This window comes from Eulemur rufifrons, chromosome 15 (genome assembly GCF_041146395.1).
Source record: "Eulemur rufifrons isolate Redbay chromosome 15, OSU_ERuf_1, whole genome shotgun sequence".
NCBI lineage: Eukaryota > Metazoa > Chordata > Mammalia > Primates > Lemuridae > Eulemur > Eulemur rufifrons.
In genome coordinates this window covers 92748776-92767867 of record NC_090997.1, presented here as the reverse complement: position 1 = coordinate 92767867, position 19092 = coordinate 92748776, and the positions used below count along the sequence as shown (strand labels likewise).

At 32.3% G+C, this 19092-nt stretch overlaps 1 protein-coding gene across 4 annotated transcripts in view; it reads right to left on the bottom strand.

The window, feature by feature from the left end:
* The window catches only part of STXBP5 (syntaxin binding protein 5), a 160657-nt gene that overhangs the window by 60805 nt on the left and 80760 nt on the right, over positions 1–19092 (bottom strand). For all 4 annotated transcript variants that reach the window (XM_069488927.1, XM_069488928.1, XM_069488930.1 and 1 more), the window contains exons 10-16: positions 7303–7457; positions 6034–6106; positions 3497–3644; positions 3169–3236; positions 2857–2897; positions 1762–1982; positions 1089–1267 (exon numbers count right to left, since the gene is read on the bottom strand). In XM_069488927.1, coding sequence (XP_069345028.1) covers positions 1089–1267; positions 1762–1982; positions 2857–2897; positions 3169–3236; positions 3497–3644; positions 6034–6106; positions 7303–7457 — 885 coding nt within the window. The remainder of the gene's footprint in view (positions 1–1088; positions 1268–1761; positions 1983–2856; positions 2898–3168; positions 3237–3496; positions 3645–6033; positions 6107–7302; positions 7458–19092) is intronic.

Genomic DNA, 19092 nt, shown 5'->3' with positions numbered 1-19092 from the left:
GATTACTGTCTCCAGACATTGTCAAATGTCCTTGGGGGAGCAAAATTTCTCCGGTTGAGAACCATTGGCTTAGAATACACGACCCTAAATTTTTGTAAACATGTAAAGAATGTTTTAAAAATCTGTACTTTTTAAATGATTGTGATATAAAAATATCTCTTTGCCTTATCTTTGGTGTGAATGCATTCTTGATCATAGACATTCGTCATGGCAAGTGTTAAATTACCCACCAATAGAACAGATTTGAGCAGATCTAAAGCAAAATAAGGCAAAGCCTGGTTCTTTTAATAAATGCAAATTCTCTCTCTTACTTACCACTTTCCCTACCTCAAACCTACTACAGTTTGGCTTTTGTCCGCCATTGTTCTACTGAATCTCTTTGACCTCTTCCAGACCACGTTTCAGTCATTATCCTGATTGACTTCTCTAGAAATATAATACTTTTAATCACATAGTCTTCATGTAATTCTTCAATGATTTTAACTCTTTACTCATTGTTTTATTTTTCTGCCTATATCTTAAAAAAAATTAACCACTTAATAATATAAATTGGACAGAAAAAAGAAAACCTTATCCAATTTATCCCTGTATAAAAGCAAGATTTATCCCTGTATTTAAATTTGGAATGCTGTAATAAAAGCTTTTAAATAAAGATACCATGGTGCTAGAAAAAATTCAGAAAAAGGTAAGGAAATGATTATGAAATGGTTGAGTCTTAAAGACTGAAAAAGACCAGAATTTTCAGAGTGGTAGAAAGCAATCTTCAAATAAATCCAATCTACATATAAATCCAGACTTAATGGATTTAGAAGATTGAGTGATATATACTGGAAAGATCCATGCTGCCTTACTGAATGTTTAGAGATTAAACTGTAGTATTTAAGGATAAAAATCATAAGATGTAATCGTATTCTTGATGATGCCATAGAAAAATGAGTGGGATTAACCACAGCAAAACAAAGGAAGAGCCACTCTTATGCTGTTTTGCTCCATCATAGCACAGTGTTACTGTAGCTTTGCTAATACCTACAATTTATCTAAATTAAAAGAAAATATCCAAAACAACTCTGTAATTTTTTATAACTTACTTTAAGCAAGGTACATTATCACGAAGCCCATCAGATGAACTGCTACTGGTAGATGGATGAGACTGAGGAGGAACGGGCTGAGGATTGGAACCCCCCACGGGTGTTGGCAAAGGTGGTGGCTGCTCAGCCTCTGGAGATTCCACGTCGTTTATCTCATATAACAATCGCACTTCAAGCATCTATCATAAAAGTAAGGCAGTTTACCTACTCCTAATAATCACTATTCATTACAATTTACACTCGTTCACACACAAACCTCAGTGGAAAGAATATAAAGGTAAAAATTTAGCAAGATTTCTATAGATAAGGATTTCACAGGGAAGAAAATGTTTCTGACTCAGCTTTTTAAAAATGCATGCATGCATGTGTGGGAGTACACATGCACACACGCATAATTTTAGAATTTATGCCACTTCTGTTAATATCAAATTAGAGTACACTCATATTCATGTTCACTTTTCTTAAATGAAACATACAATGTTCTTATGGATTTAAATATTAAGTAAAAAGACATGCAAAAAATATGCTAGTTTTCACAAGCGAGAAATGGAAATGTACATACCGAGGTGTTTTAAAAAATTCTATACAAACTGACTGCAGACAGTCTTCTAAACAATCCACAAATTTAAAAATGTCAGACACTTGACACTGAAAATAATTGAGAGACTATTACCGGAATGACTTCTGTAATCACTTCCTGTTTGCTGAATCGATAAATAATGACATGTGCTGAAACTCCAGCTATGCACAGCATTCTACTTTCTGGACACCAGGAGATGATCTGAATGGCATATGGATCTTCATCTACGATGTCCGTGTTTGGCCTGTCATCTTTATTTCTTGACTTTTCGAATACTTTGGATGTTTTTAGTTTATATAATACTTGTAGAGTTACTGGAAAAAATATGTTAGACATTTTAATACAAAAGAGACCAAACATAAGGTAATTTTTAATCAGTCATACTAGGTACAGAAAATAGCCTATATTTATCTAAACCATATTTTCATTTCTCTGTCTACATTATAGTAGTCCATCCTACATTTAGGTACTTTATGCATTGTTCTCATTGACCAAAAAAAGCTGTACTCATTGTATTCATTAAAAAATAACCACGATCACAGATTTATGTAACCTGAAAAAAATGAGTAACAAAAAGATTTTAGGGAAAAAACATATAAATACAACGAAAATAATAAAGGACACATTTTGCTCCCTAAAACAATTTTTTACATATTTTTTCTAGAAAAAAGTACAGTATCAATATTATGAAACACTCCTACCCTAACATAATGTGTCCTGAGTTAACTGGATTCCCACTGAATACTTGCCATGTATGTTTTGCAAACATTAATCATTAAAGGCATTCTTTCCCTTTTTGCTACTATGTAACCACCAGATATATTGTGCACAGACAACACAAACTTTAGAGGTATAAGTTTAGAGTCAGACATTAAAATTATTCTAGAAATTTCTGTTGATTGGAATACATTCCTGCTTCTCCTATCTTTGAGTCAGGAAGAGGTTTGAAGAAATTTTGAAGAAAAAAATTTGAATATTTTGTTGAGAATTATTCTTGATTTACTAATATCCTTAAGACTATTTTTATTCTATTAAAAATTCTAAACTCATATACTTGATAAAGCAAGCATTAAATTTATAGCCCCTAAATTTCAAATTAAATGTTGGTTATGCAATATTATAAAACAGGATATATAAAAGAAATGACTGTGTAAGATATAACAAATAATAAATAATCAAAATACTTACTTGCAGAAGCATCCCAGAACTTAATTGACCCATCAGCATGTCTATGGAAAGGAAGTTAAAATGTGATGAATAGAAGAAAATTACAGTCTTTCCTTATTTAAATGTATATTGTTATTTAAAAAGACAGTCCACCAAAATGAGTAAAAAGGTAAAATATCAGGGTAAATTGGTAGGTTCTTGACTGTAACTTATTTCTTGTTACATTACAACATAAAGGAAAGCTCTACCTGCCTAAAATTAAAATTCATGTAGTCTTAACCAATTATATTTAGCTGTTATTGATTTATGTGGTGAAAACAGACTTTTACTTACCCTGTAATAATTATTTCTGGGTAACTTTGAGCACCCAAGACCCAATTACCTCCATTGATGGGCCACTCCTATAAAAAAAGATCATTATATAAAGCAACTTGCAAGCATACTGTATACATTCATACATAACGTAAATCTAACCTACATATAAATCCTAAAAACACTGATGAATTTAGAAGATTGAGCAACATAACAAAATAGTGAACAACATATTTTGCTTCCAAAAATGATTTTCTATAGAAAAGGTATCAATATTATCAAACACTCCAAAGTAATAAATACAAAACACTAAAATGCAACATTAAACACTGAAGCTCATGTTCAATACCTTTTTGCTGTAACCTTGACGTTTCTGTCTAGCTCCAACTGAATAAAGTGCAGGAATAAGGTCCGCAGGACAATCAGCAAAGTATTCGCAACATGTAACAGGGGACTCATGTATACTCAAAGGATAGGGATTTTCAAATATAGGATATCTTTAACAACAGGAAAAAGGAGAATATTCATTAATTTAATGAATTATAATGTATGATTAATACAAATATGAAAACTTAAAAATATACATTCTACCATAGAGATTAAATTGATTTAATTTATGTAAATAGGCAAAAAACCCACAACTGAGGTCTTTTATAATAAAAGATGTGCAATTAGAAAAGTAAACAGAAGGCTGTAGTTGCAACTATATACCATGTGCCATACCCTAGACTAAGTGCTTAAAATAAATTATTTATCTCATTTACTTCCTTCCCCAAACTTATGCTGAAGGCATTTTACAAAGGCTTGGATAGAATGATGTGTCAAAGGCATGCCAGCTAGCAGGTAGTAAAAACAGAATTTAAACTGTTCTCTTAACCATTAAATTATCAATATTGGATACTTCATCCTTACATCAGCAGGGCTAATACAAAGTTTCAACTCTTATCTCTCCATCAGTATGATATGTAGTCCAATATTTAATCCAGAATATTCTCCTGTTTTAGTAATAACTTAAAATAAAACTTCACCATAAATGTTTTCTAGATATAAAATTATCTTATTAAATAAAGCAAAAAATGCTTTTAAACATCATGAAATTAAAGTAGAATCCAATCAAAATATATATTTCTTTTCTGGTTTTAAAGTTCTTAGAATCAGAACAGCTACTTAAAAACTTCCAGAAAACAAAAAACTGGCTTAAAAAATCTAAAAAGTGCAAAGTGGCTGGCTAATCTGCAAAAATTACATCAGTCTACTGCTGAAAATAAGTTTCAAAAATAGATGAGAGAAAAATCTTTTACAGACTGCAAAATGAACCCAACTATTACTACCTTCTTCTGCAACCAGAAGATAAAGCATAAACAACATGCATTAATAAAATGGCAAGCAACTTTTTTCTCTTTATAACACAGGTATTTCCTTAGTTCAATGATTCCATTATTACTATACATTTAATTGACACTTTTGCTCAATAAAATGCCTAGTCACAGGTTACTTGCATAGTATGTTCTTTGACTTAAATATATCTCAGTACAGATCACATGTGAAAAGTCTCAATTATTTGAAAAACTTGCCTAAGGGGAAAAAAGAAAATCATATTAAGAATAAATTATTCTAGGACTATTAAATAGAAATAGTATTTTCAAATGGTCTTGCTATTTTAGAAAAGAAAAAACCCCTCACAATAGATTATTATAAGTAGCTGGTGCTAAGCTGCAGTGTATTAGGATTGCTTAAAGATCAGGTCAATAATATTTTTCACCTACTTCAGGGTTTCCCAATTTCAGTACTATTCACATTTTGGACCAGGTAACTCCTTAATGTGGGGGACTGTCCTGTGAGTTCTGGATGTTTTGCTGCATCTCTGGCTTTTACCCACTAGATGCCAGCAGCAATACCCTCAGCCACAATGAAAATGTCTCCACAGACATTGCCAAATATCCCCTGGGGGGCAAATCACCCTTGATTGAGAAACACTGAAATACTGAATGGGTAAATGCAATTAAAACCATGCTTAATGATTATTTCTCAGGAGACACAAATAAATACTACAATGTGCTTACAATTCAAAGAATTTATAAGTAAACATGTTATCATCTATGATAGGAAAAGCAGAATATGGCAAATATCATGAAAAGTCACAAAGAAACTATGGTAGCGATTTACAGATCTGATGGATGTATCTGGTAAAGAGAGGACAGGAAAGGCTTAAAAAAGAAAAGAAAGCTGACTTTGAAAGTTATGTGGATTTTTAATAGCAGCGAAACAAGTGCAGTGTTTTAGCTATCGGGAATTATATAACAGAAGACATGGAAGTGTGAAGTCTGTTGAACACACAGTTCAGTGCTCCCAGGGAATAAGCCTGTGAGAAAATAGTGAGAGTGTAGGATGGAAAGGACCCTGAATTCTGCCGTTTGGAGTGGCAGGCTGAGAAGGTGTTCTTAAATCAAAAAATAATAGCAAACCAAGGTTTAAAGAGGACAGTAACAAAATTGGTGCCCCATGTAAAACTGATCTGACAATGGTATGCACAATACATTGTAATAGTGAACAGAGGTACAGAAACTAAAAGAGCTTATTTGTAAATCATGAGGAGATCAATTTTGGATATGCTGATTCCTTGGTCCCAGGATTCCAAGTGTCAGGTTGAAACATATAAAATTTCAAACATACAACAAATTTTCACTTAAAAATGTAAATTCTATGAGATTCAACATTATAGAGAAATTTGAGAGATAATTAGAAATGTGGGCCTGGAGCTCTAAAAAGAGGTCAAGGTTATGGACATAAAGGTAGGATTTACAGAGAAATGAAATAGCCAATCTTATGCTAAAGGGTTCTTTTTTCAACCATATACTGATAGAATTGTTCACCAAATTTTCTTACCCATTTTGTGCAAGGTCAATAAGTACTAAATCCTTTTCTAGAAGAACAACCACAGCATATGGTTCTTGAAAATCTAAAATAGGAAAATAATGCATGAACAATAGTTTTAAAAATGTAAGCAGACAGAAAACTGGATAATAAACATTTCTTGCTTGGTTTTATTTTGTTTTATTTTTCTTGAGTATTTAACATTCTGATCCTATGATACTTCATGCATGTAATTTAAAGCTAGTATATTTTAGATGAGATAAATCTATTTAATAACTCATTCAAAATTATTTCACTTTTGTAAAAATGAGTAAAACAAAAAGCTCACAGTAACTTCTATGGTATTGGAAATTCCAAGCTGGACATATATAACAAAACCAAAATTTAAGTCTAAATACCACAAGAACAATTATCACTATTTGATCACATAGGAACACAACAGAATTCTATTATAATACTTTGATATCTTTATTGGATGTTTTATATGTGCCTATTAATGCCTTACATCTTTACACCTCAATAAGTTTGAAGGGAAGTAAGAAAGATTCAGACTTAAATTCTTCTTGAATCATATATGCTAGCTGTGATGGCTAATTCTGCGTGTCAACTTGTCGATGCTATGCTGCCCCCAGCTGTTTGATCAAACACCTGTCTAGAAGTTGCTGTGAAGGTATTTTTCAGGTGTAATTTTAACATTTAAATAAGTAGACTTTACGTGGATTATCCTCTGAATGAGTGGACCTCATCCATTCAGATGAAGGCTTTTAAGGCACTGAGTAAGGTTTCCCAATGAAGAAGTAATTCTGCCTCAAGAGTGCAACATAGAAACCATGCTTGAGATTTCAACACCCAGATTTCAGACTCAAGACAGCCACGTCAACTCTTACTTGAATTTCCAGCCTGCTAGCCCGCTTTATAGATTTCAGACTTGCCAGCCCCCACAACTGTGTGAACTAATTCCTTAAAATCAATCAATCTCTGTCTCCTACAGGTTCTGCTTCTCTGGATAACTCTAACTAATATACTATTTTATAGAATTTTAAAATGTTTCTTAATATGGATAGTGTTGTTTATCCTTCAAAGGCACTTACTACTAACATATAATACTAAATGATAGTTAATTAAAAAACTACTGAAATAAAATTTGCGAGGTTATGAATACAGCATCTCTTCCCCAGAACTAGCACAGTAGGATAAGAAAACTACTTAGACAAACATATAGGCCTTTGTTTTGAATATCAGGTATCTATAGAGAATGAGTTTTAAAGTTGCAAAACTTACCATTTGGATATGGTGTTTCACATAGTGTTAGAAAATCAACAATTGAATAGTCCATTTCTAGCACAGCAGTACTTTTCCCATGCATCACTGTTAAGCAAGGTCTTCTTCCTACAGTATCATATGACAAACCTCCTGATAAAATAATAAAAGGTTCCCTGGAAATAAAATACATAGTTGGGATTATAGATAGCATAGTGAAGGCTATCTTCTTGCTGCATTATAATTTTTTTATTTAGTGAAACAACAAAATCTTAAATTTTAACAGTTTTATACATTATATATTGACTACTCCCAAGTGGAATCTTTAATTGGATTAGGTAAGACCCGGATGAATTTCTGAAAATTAACCTGTAATATAAATGAACATTGACCATGTTTAATTCTCATACCTTCCCTTGGTCCCTAAAACTTTCTTTCACCCCCATATAAAACTGTCATAAAATTCTCTGAGGGTTTCTGCTAAGTATCTTGAATGTACTTCCTCAACTTCCAGTCCTAACTAGTCCTCAACACAAGTTCCCAGACAGAATCTTAAGGCCTTGAGGCATCCACTGCATGTAAGGAATTAACTTCCCAGGGATGCATCAAGAATTGTACTAACCACAAATCACCCTTGAGAGAAATGACAAAAGAGTCATTCAAATCATTTCCTGTAGGGCTTAATTTTCTGCTGAAACCTTGGCTGATACACTCTTCACACAGCTCCCATACTGTCATTTATCGGCTGTCAGCCTGACAATTCTAATTAGTCCTACAATTCTGTTAATCTAATTTTCCTACTCTCACTATTAGTAATTATTAAATCTAAATGATTTACCTAATTTTTAAAAACTGTATTCTAAAATTCTTTTTCATATATTACAGTCTTAGTGTATTTCTGTATCTTTGACTTTCCATTTGTTGGTGGTGAAGTTATTTATGGTACATCATACAGATGATCTTCAATATTCTCTATGTTATTTCCTTAAATCTCTTCAATTATAATTTCTCTTAGATTGTTTTTTAATGCTTAGTCTAAGGCCATTATGTCTATCTTCCTCTTCACTCATTATTCATGATGTTACCTCCTTCTTTTCCATTTACCAAATGTTTTAAGTCTTCACATCTATAAGCAGCGTGTAATAATATCTAATGGTTAAAAGTGCTAGTTCTGGAGCTAAATCACCTGCAATTAAATCTTAGCTCTGGCTTTACTTTCTGTGTGATCTTGGATAAGGTGCTTAACTTCTCTGTGCATAGTCTCCACATATATAAAATGGAGGTAAAGTGATAAGTATCTAATCTCAGACAATTCTTAAATTGGATAGTGCCTGGCCCACAGTACACCCTTAGTAAGTGTTAACTTATTACTGCCAGTATCACCAAGTCATCCTTATCACCCATTGTGAAAATTTCCCTTTAATTGTGTGTGGGAAAAAAACCATGGAACTGCTAAACATATTTACTTTTATCTAAAACAAGAATAAACTTCCCTAAAATTTAACAGGTATGAAATTTATAAGTGAATATAAATAATATGGCAAATAACTAAATTGTTTATAATACTTAAACATTTTATATACTTAAAACATATAAAATGTGTATATATATAATATTTTTGTAAAACTACACCCTTGTGTATGCTTTATTTTTTTTCAAAAGCACTTATCACTAAGAATTTATTTATTTTGTCTATTGTTTTTCATATCAAAATGTATGCTCCATGAGGGCAGGCGTTTTGTGCATTTTGTTCATTGCTGTATATAAAACAGTACCTGGAACAGCACCTGCCACATAGTAGGTACTAATTAAATATTTTTTCAAATGAGTAAATAAATGAATAGAAATGTGTGTTGCACTAACCATTCTCTAGCTTACTATCATTTAGATTTAGCTAAATTCCAGTACAGAGCTTAACATTTTATTATGAATAGAACCACACCCATACATTCATCCTTTCAAATGTCAGCACACTTTGATTATTCTGATTGGGGTCAGAAAAGTATCTTTAATTTTCTTCCACTTTTTATCACATACAATGAATAAATAGAATATATCCCCTCTCTTCTAAACCTTGGAATACAATATTCAACTGAATAAAAAATACCAGAAATAGGGATGAGGAGACCAACAGGGAACTATTAATAATACTTGTTAAATTTTTACAGAGTGGGAGACCAGGGCCAGGTATTCCATACGTAGTATTTCAAGAACAGTTGATAAGTGTGTTTTTATATATAACCCTTTAAGAAAAAAACAAACAAAAAAAACCCAGTGTTATTAATGTCAGAACCATGAACAGAGAGATGACAGTTGAGTTACTTTACAGAATAAAATGTCCAAAACGCAACCATGGAGATCAAACTATGTAGGTGACCAGTGTATACAGTCTTAGCACTACAGGAATTGGGTTAGTTTTCTTGGAAGGCAAATAATTTTTTGTTCCATGGCTTTTTAAGCTGACTGTACTTCTTTTCTGAATTAAGGAAGCAAAAAAATAAATTAGAAAAAAGGAAACAGTTTGAAAGGAATGCCAACTGACCTATCGCCAAGGTAATTTTCTTTTTTGTAAGAGTAAAACCTTGCCAAATCCAGCAATAAATGCTCTTATTCTTAAATATATTTTTTATTTTTGCTATTTTATGGGCTGTTTCTTTACAATTGTCTGTCTCATTGCCAAGCAAGAACAACCCAACCTATTGGCCCCTATAGGTTGTAGTTTTTTTCATTATAATGCCCCAAAATTTAAACGGTAGATATTAATGAATATTTTCCAAGAAGAAATTGGCCCAAAATACAATGGTAGAATCAAGTTAAATATTTTAGCCCTACAAAACAACAATTATAAAGATTCAAAATTTTTCTTGGTGTTTGGAATTTTATTAAAAGTTCTAGGGATCTAGATTACTTCTAGGTAATACACAAATTACGGAGGTGGAGAATATTTAATTTTCTTTTTTTTAAATAAAAAAGGAAGCCTTTTTAATGTGATGGGAAGGTCTACAGGTAATATAACTTTTATTCTATTACTTTAAGAAGAATTTTAGTAGAATCCCTTTTAATGATATTGTGCGTTAACCAAGACTCTCATTTTGGAAGACATCCAGGTTAGGGAGATGTCAGTTTGGAAGTTTTATGATTTGATTGGATTTTTCACGAGGCCAGACACTTCATGGAGTGTATATACTTTTTGTCAATGATTAACCTCTCCAGGTCTGCCTTGACCTCCAGGTCTGGCTGAAGCTATGTTTTCATATGAAGGCCTCTACTTAAAATAGCCACCTGTATCCAAAAAGCCATTTGTATAACTCATTTGCTTAACCTATTCATTCACTCAACTATCTTTGAGCACCTGTGTTCCTGTGAATAACAAGTCTAGTATAGGTAGACAATTGATACATTGTAATAAGTCCCTATGAAGAAAATAAAACAAGCAAGAGTGGTAGGCTGACCCGAGGGGTTGCAGTAAGACAGCACAGTCAGGACAGGCCCCAAAAGTGATGGTAGATGAGCTTGGACCAGATGAACAGGAGCCAGGCGCTCAAAGAGCTCGGGTCTGGGGAGAAGAGGTCCACTCCAGGCAGCAGGAGTAGCCATTGCAAAGACTCCAAGTCAGAAATGAGTGGAGTGCACCCAAGAAACTAAAAGGCCAGTGGGGCTGTGGCACCGCGAGTAAGGCAGCGCACAGTAATGGATGGAAAGGACTCCCAATCTTGTAAACATACCCTGTTTAGTCTATTAGGCTCTCTAGAATCTGTCTCCTTTTCAGCTCCACAATTACTTTAGTTCTGGCCTTTATCACCTGTGGCTTATGTCATTAAAACAGCATTTGGACAAGTTGTTCACTGACTGAGATATACTTGCCCTCATTTTCTGTTTGGCTAATTCCTGTTTTTCCTTCAAAATTCAATCCAATCATTATCTCCTCAGAAACACCTTTCCTGAACCATCCACTCAGAGTTAGGGGAAACTGCTGCATACCTCTACTCTGCATTTACCACACTGAGCTGCCATAGTTTATCTACTTTCCCTCTGTTTATTTTACCTCTGTGTCGCTAAACTCTAACTAGGTACCCCCAAAGTGTGTGTCAAAGACACATTTTAAATACCACTAAACCTGCAGCTGAACTGATCACCGCCTCAGCAGACTTAATGCATTGGAAATGCTGGAGCATGGGGCCCAGCATCTCAGGCGATTCTAGTGCATGGCCAGATTTGGGAAATGCTGCCTAAAGCTGTTTGAAATCTAACTGTTGTGCCATTCTGATACTCTCCCTGCATAATTAGCACTTCTACCATGTTATTCACTATCTCTACATATTTTAAAAATGGGGATTTAAGTTCTAACTAGACAATATGCTATTGTCTATATTACTAATTGCATTACTAATCTTACCAAATTGTCAACAATTTTTTTGAAATGGAAATATATATTTCTATTTTAGAGCGAACACTTAACTATTTATTTGGTGAGTAGAATTAGCTCTTGAAAGCCACCTGGTAACTAACACCTAAACTGTATCACTTTAATCCCAGTGCTTAGCACAAAGTTCAAAGACATTCAGATTTACTAAATGAATGAACAAATAATGATTTTTACAAGACCCCATATCAAATTCCTAAACTTCTTAGTTCAAATTTCAAATGTAAATTATTAATATCTAAACTGAATAGTCTAATGTAAATGTATGCTCTCATACTTTATATCAAATTATTTTCATGAAAAATAAAATTTAAAAGTTTAGATTTATTTTGCTGATAGCATGTCAGGTAGAATATGTTCATGTGCATAAATGGTTAGAATGAAAAACAACCTTGTGAAGCACACTAAAAATGTATGAATAAATTCTTTCTACTAGGACAATGGTTTCAAAAATTTGACTTTATATCTTCTTTCTGGTTATGTAAAAGAAAAAAATCTGACTTCAATATAAAGGCTGAGAAGAAAAAATATATAAAATTTAAAATATCAGGAGATGAATCAGAAGCACTTGTCTAATCATATGATGTTAGTCTCGAACAGTGTTTTTCAAACTCTGTGGTCAGGAACTTCTTTTAATTTTTAATTTGTTACAAATCTATGCTTTTGTAAAGCAAACACACAAAACTGCATGTATCTGTAAATGTTTCAGCAACATCAAACGGCATTAAAGTTTCTACATTCTTACCCTTGATTTTTATACTTAGTCTCAGACCAGTTAGCAGACAGGAACCATTCAGAGGTCATACTTTGAGCAGCACTAGTCTAGTATGCACAAAGTTGAGACTTCTAATAATATTACTTGACTTACCCTATCACTATCGGGTGGCAGGGGAGAATGTAAGGATATTATCAAGGATCTCACTACAAGGCCCCATCCCCCTCACACTCTCTGAAACGACAAAACTCCACAGATGGGTGTGTCTGGGTAGGGAGGCCAATCCCCAAAACTACTTTTTGACAAAAATAGGAAACTAATGCTAAGTCATGACAAGTTTTCTTCAGGGTCCTTTTTGAACTAAAACGGGAAATGAGAGGGTAGAATAATAATAAATCATTATGATAATTAAGTATAGTATGGAATATACAAAAAAAGCACGCTGGGTGAGAGCTCAAGCTTTGAAAGCAGACATCTGTGTTCAAATCCCACCTCTATTACTTGGTATTTATGAAGACTGAACTTTTTAATCTTTGGTTTTCTCTTCAGTAAAATCTATCTACCTCATAAGATTATTGTGAGGATTAAATGATATAATATACAAATTGTTTAGTACAGTGCTCAGTATAAAATACGTTCTCAGAATGTACCTGTTATTTTACTAGCATGATGATGATGATATTCTAGTGTCTAAAGGTTCAGATTTGTAACTTTGTCAGTTTTAAAAGGACCACCTGGAATTAGGCTAGCCATCTTCAAACCATGTTTCCTAGTGACCAACCCCAATATTCCCTCATTAATACAGATAAAGATTTGGGCTTGGGAAAAAAATAAAGGAACAAAATATAGTTAGACAAGTTCCTATTCATTTAAAGACCAATTTAAAATAATAATATAGCTTTGGTAGAGTGGATTCATATAGTACAGTATTTGAATACAATGTTAGGATTTTAATATAATTTTATGTTAAATGTTTTGTCTATATAATTTTTGTTATGCTAAATTAAGTTGTTATATCAATTGGATCTAATTTATATCCTTTTAGGTATCAAAAATGTTAAATCCATAAACATTTCCTTTTGTACAGCTCTTCTAAATTGCTGTGTAATATACAATAGCAATGTTCAGAGTGTGGGCTGTGGACCCCTAGGGTTTCCCTGCACCCTTTCAAAATGTTTGTGAAGCAAAACCATTTTCATTATGATATTAAGACATTACTTGCCTTTTCACTGTGTTAATATCTGAGCAAAAGTAACAGTAGGTGGATAAAACATCTTGGCATCTCAGCATTAATCAAAGCAGTAGCTAGCACCTGACCACTCACTGTAATCTTCATTGCCACAAATTAAAAAGGTCCCCCCCCACATTTTTGAATGTCCTTGATGAAGCAATAAAATGACTAATTTCAAATCTTGATCCTTGACATGTCTTTTTAATATGTGCTGACAAAATCAGAAGTATGCTAAAGCAATTCTGTATGCATAGACAGCTATGTCTAGAAAAGCATTTGTGCAATCATTTGAGTGAATCAAGTGAACCAGCTGCTATTATTTTTCCTTAAAAGAATGACAAACTATCACTATTTAGGCTTGGATAATTGACAGAGATATTCTCCAAAATGCATTAAATCTGTCATTTTAAGAAAAACAACTGACATTATTTGCTTACAGTGATAAAATTTAGCCTTTTAGGTAAAAATCAGAATTTTGGAAAACTATAATAATATCTGCTATGTTGAGCTTGACAGTTTCCCAATACTTAAAGACTTTCCTAATGAGACTGATGGTGATATTAACAATTTGTTTTTATATTAGATAATGAAATGTGTCAACATTCATTGACAGTACAGATAAATCAATGGATTTTGATGAAACAAAGTATAAAAATTTTATTGATATGGATTCAGATTTCACACTATAACTACTCTTTAAGAAACTATCACCAAGTTTTGGTATAGTATCAAAGAATATTTACAATTATTTTAGAAGTCTAACTATCTGTATAAGGCTGGATTTTCTTCATAGACTTCAATTAAAACAACAGGTCAGAAAAGACTAAATGTAGAAGTAGATCTGAGAATCCAGCCATAGTCTATTATACTAGACTTTAAAGTGATTTGCAAAAGTAAAACACATCAACTGTCTCATTATTTTTTGGGTTTAAGAAATAAAGTTATTTAAAATTATGTTGCTTACATTAACATTCAAAGAATTTCTATTATTATTTTTAAGGTAAATTAATAAATATCACATAATTCTAAACTTTATATCTAATGTGGTAAATATAAAACCCATATAAATAAAAGCTCTTTGGAGTTCTCAATAATTAAGAATGTAAGGGGTCCTGAAATCAATTTGAGGACTGCTGGTATGCAACTAAAATCAGATACACACAAAAGAAAATCTGCAATAATGACAGGTTTCATTTTAATAAAAGTTATAATAATTATAGTTATTGAAAAATTCTATAATAGGGTATTATAATTATTAATAATAAAGATAATGCTTGTGGTCTTAAGTTTATTAAAAGGGATTCTATTAGTACCATGCAAAGAAATAAAATGGCATCCTTCTCTAAATTGTCATTTCCTGAAACCACTAATGTAGTGACAAATATTTCTGGATACCCTCATGATTTCTTTGCACACTGCCTACATTTTAGTTTTCCTTAATGATTGGAGAATTTGGGTTATTTATCATTAGCCCTCTAACATCTGAGATCCTCATTTAAAAGTCTGACTCACAAGCCACAGTTGGAAATAAGGGTAAAGGGAGAATCCATGAATTTTTAAGTCATCTCAATTATGGAAGGGAAAAAAGATCTCAGAAAACCTTCTCCACTTTGGAAGCAGAAACTTGCTTAACTGCCTCTATAAACTGAAAATTTCACAAACATTCATAACTTTTGAGGAATTATGGTACTTTTTGTAACCAATAAAGCCTGATAGTCATAACAAAAGCTACTATGACGAAGCTGTCATGTCTATGGCAACACAGTTTTTCTCTGCCTGTGCTTTGCAGAACAAAGTGTTTAAGTTAAAATAGAAAGGAAAACAAATATTAAGCATCAAAATGATAACTCAATGAGATAAAGACAAAGAGTTTGGTAGACCTATCCAAACTATACCAATTCCACAAAAATTATGCTTTGGGATTTCTATTTATTATGGTCTTAAAATGCAGATTCATTGGGATGCATGAGATTTATAAGGCTACAACAGCAATTCATATCACTCTTATTATTTTGGGTTTTCTCTAGTATCAATACAATAAGAGAACTTAATTATGTATCAATTGAGCATTGTTTAATAAAAGAAATCTAAAATCTTTAATGTAGACTTTGCATGAGGAATTAAATTAAATGGACTATCTAGAGGTTCACATTGTTACAAGTATGATTTCAAAGCTCACCTATGAGAGAATATTTCATAGTTTTCAAAATCATTTACTGTAGACAACATTTTACATGAACTTGATCCCTGCTGTCTAGAAAGACAAAATCTGCATTATATAAGCTGATATCAAATGTATGATAAACAGCCAAGTAAAAGTAATAGAACAATCAGTGAACCACCATTAAAATACTCAGTCTATGTATAGATCAAAAGTGAAAGCATTTTAGGGATGGAAAAATATAGATTAGGATGGCTAATGATGAGAAACCTATCCTTTGGTTAGTTTGAACAATCTATAAAGTTTTAATGATGTTCCAGAGAAGCAATTTAGATCACGAAGGCATAGGTATAAAAGAGGAGAGCGTGGGAAAGTTCAGAACGAAATTCAGTAGTAGGAAAAGTAGTATGAATAAATCAGAGGCAGTATAAGCAGGAAATATCTGAATAGCTTAACAAATAACATAATTTTCAAAGCTACCTTTGAAATGAAACCATCTCCTTTTTATAAAATAGTACCTATTAAAATCTGTACAAGGTTTTAAACTCTACTTTAGGATTTCAGAAACGGAAGAATTATTACCAAGAGAATATCAACCACTAACATACTAATTTTGTTAAATTCATGGTTTCTAGATACAGGGGCACAAGCAAGTATATGAATTATTTTTGGTGTCTGTCAAAATATAAATACTTAGCTGAATGACTACTTGCAAAAAATAAAATTGGCAAGGTTTTATAAATCATTGCTGCTTTGTGTACCAGTAGAAACAAATTAACCTGAACCCCAATTATCACAGCAGATTGCCTTTCCAGTAAGAGCAGTCATTTAGAGGTTCACATTGTAGTTACAGTATTTAAGGTAATTCTAAAGCATAAATGCTGATTCTTAAGGTACTAAATTGACAAAATAAAACAAAAAATCATCCTATACTGCTGAGATTATTGGTGAAATTGTTATATTTTATACTCAGTTCTTTAAAGTATATAAAGATACTTTTGAAAAGCAATAGGGCAATTTGTCAAGAGCCATAGAAACCTTTTTCCCTCAAAATTTCACCATTGGAAATTGACCTTAAAGAAATAATTTAATAGAAGATTTTCACTACTGTACTATCTATAACATCAAAAAAGAAAATATGTTCACTCCTATATTTTTATCTATAATACAAAAAACCTGATTAACTATAATATCAAAAAAGCTTAATGTTCAACTAAAGGGAAGGATGAGTGTTTGAGTAAACTACACAACTCTTAAATTATTAAAATAGCAAACTGATATGCTCTAAAAATATAATAAGTAAAAATTGATATATATCTGAAAACTCAGGGAAAGTGAACAAATAGAAAAAATGTTTAGAATGGTAGAATTACAGAAAATATGCTTCTGTCCCCAGAATTTTATTTAATGTCATACTTATGATTTTTTATAACCTATCTCCCCCAAACTCCTCAGAAAATAAACTAATCATCAGTGGTTAAAAATGAGATTCATATAATATATAATTAATATGATTAATATAATTATGACTAATTATATACTTTAAAAAAAGAATGCATTTTCCCCTGAAATACCGTGAAAATAATTTGCCAATTTCAAATGTCAGTTCCATATCTGTCACTAAATTCTGTATTAAAGTTTTGCTAAAATATAGTTTATGCTGAAGAATTTTCTGCTCCCTGGGCCATTAAAGACTAACTATACAGATTAAGTTAGAATATTAATATGATTCGTCCATTCAACAAGCATTTACAAAGTGGTTACTTTGTGCCAGTTTCATTAGAAAGGAAGTGCAGTGTGATTAAGTGTACAGACTCAATTAAACCTGGGCTCTGCCACTTAGTAGTTGTATGACCTTTGGCAAATCACTCAATTTCTCTGATTTAGTTTCCTAATCTCTAAAACAGGGATAATAATAATACCTACCTCATAGGGTTGCTGGTAAGATTAAATAAATTAATGTATAAAGCACTTAAATAGAGTCTGGCACATAGTAAGTGCAGCGTAAGTATTAACAGATATAGTTAAAAAAGAACACTCTACAGGCAGGAAGGAAAAACTTCTACAAGAGTATAAGAGTAAACCTGTGTTCTGGGAGAAACAACAACTATGACCGCAGAGGAGTTCGCTTGTAAGTTTCAGAGAGTTAGGATTCTCTCATCTGAAACAAGGCCCTGGTGGCAGTGGAGAAAACTAGTGGTAGCAAGTTTGCGAGTGATACTAAAATAGACTTTTAGATTTTTCAGAACCAGATTATCACAAATGTATCCTGGGTTTTTATTACAATCTGTGCTTTTTAAACTTTTTATATGAGTAATTCACCTACCGCTTTTAGTCCGTATATAAAATTAAAATTTCAGAAATCATCTTACCTTCTAAACCAATTAAAAACAAATATCAGCACCATGGGGTAAACAAACACAAAAACCTAACTATTCCTTAAAGATAAACTTACAGGTATCATAGGCATGTATGTACATACCTGTCTGGAATCAACAAAAATATAGCCTGTTGCCTAATTTTGTATGCCCTGCAAACTAAGAATGGCTTTTACATTTTTAAATACTTGAAAAAATCATATAAATGATATTTCATGACACATGAAAATTATACAAAATTCAAATTTCAGTGTCCATAAATAGTTTCACTGGAACACAGCTGCATTCATTCATTTCTGTATTGAGTATGGCTGCTTTGAGGCTACAAAGGTAGAGTTGAGTAGCTGCAACAGAGAGCATGTGGCTTGCAAAAGCTAAAATATTTGCTACATGGCTCTTTTCAAAAGTTTACCATAGTATATGTTTGCCATAATATGTGCAATGATGAAAAGGAGTAAATTAATGTCTTAGATGTGATTCTCCAAATGTGACTAGACTGCCATATTTAACCGTAATAATACTTTTATTTTACTTTTTCTTTTCTATCTTTAAATGACACACAATAACCATACATATTCATGGATCAATTTGATTTTTTGATGAATACACACATTGTATAATGATCAAATCAGATTAATTAGCATATACATCACCTCAAACATTTATCATTTCTTTTGTGGTGGGAACATACAAAATGTTTTCTTCTAGATATTTTGATATATATTAAATAATACCTTATTGTTGAATATAGTCACCCTATTGTGCAGTAGAACCCCAGAACTCATTCTTCCTTTCTAACTTGTCACTTTGTACCCACTGACAATCCTCTCCCCATTATCCCCTCCTTCTGTTCTCCCCAGCCTCTGGCAACTGCTGTTCTATTCACTACTTCTATGAGATCAA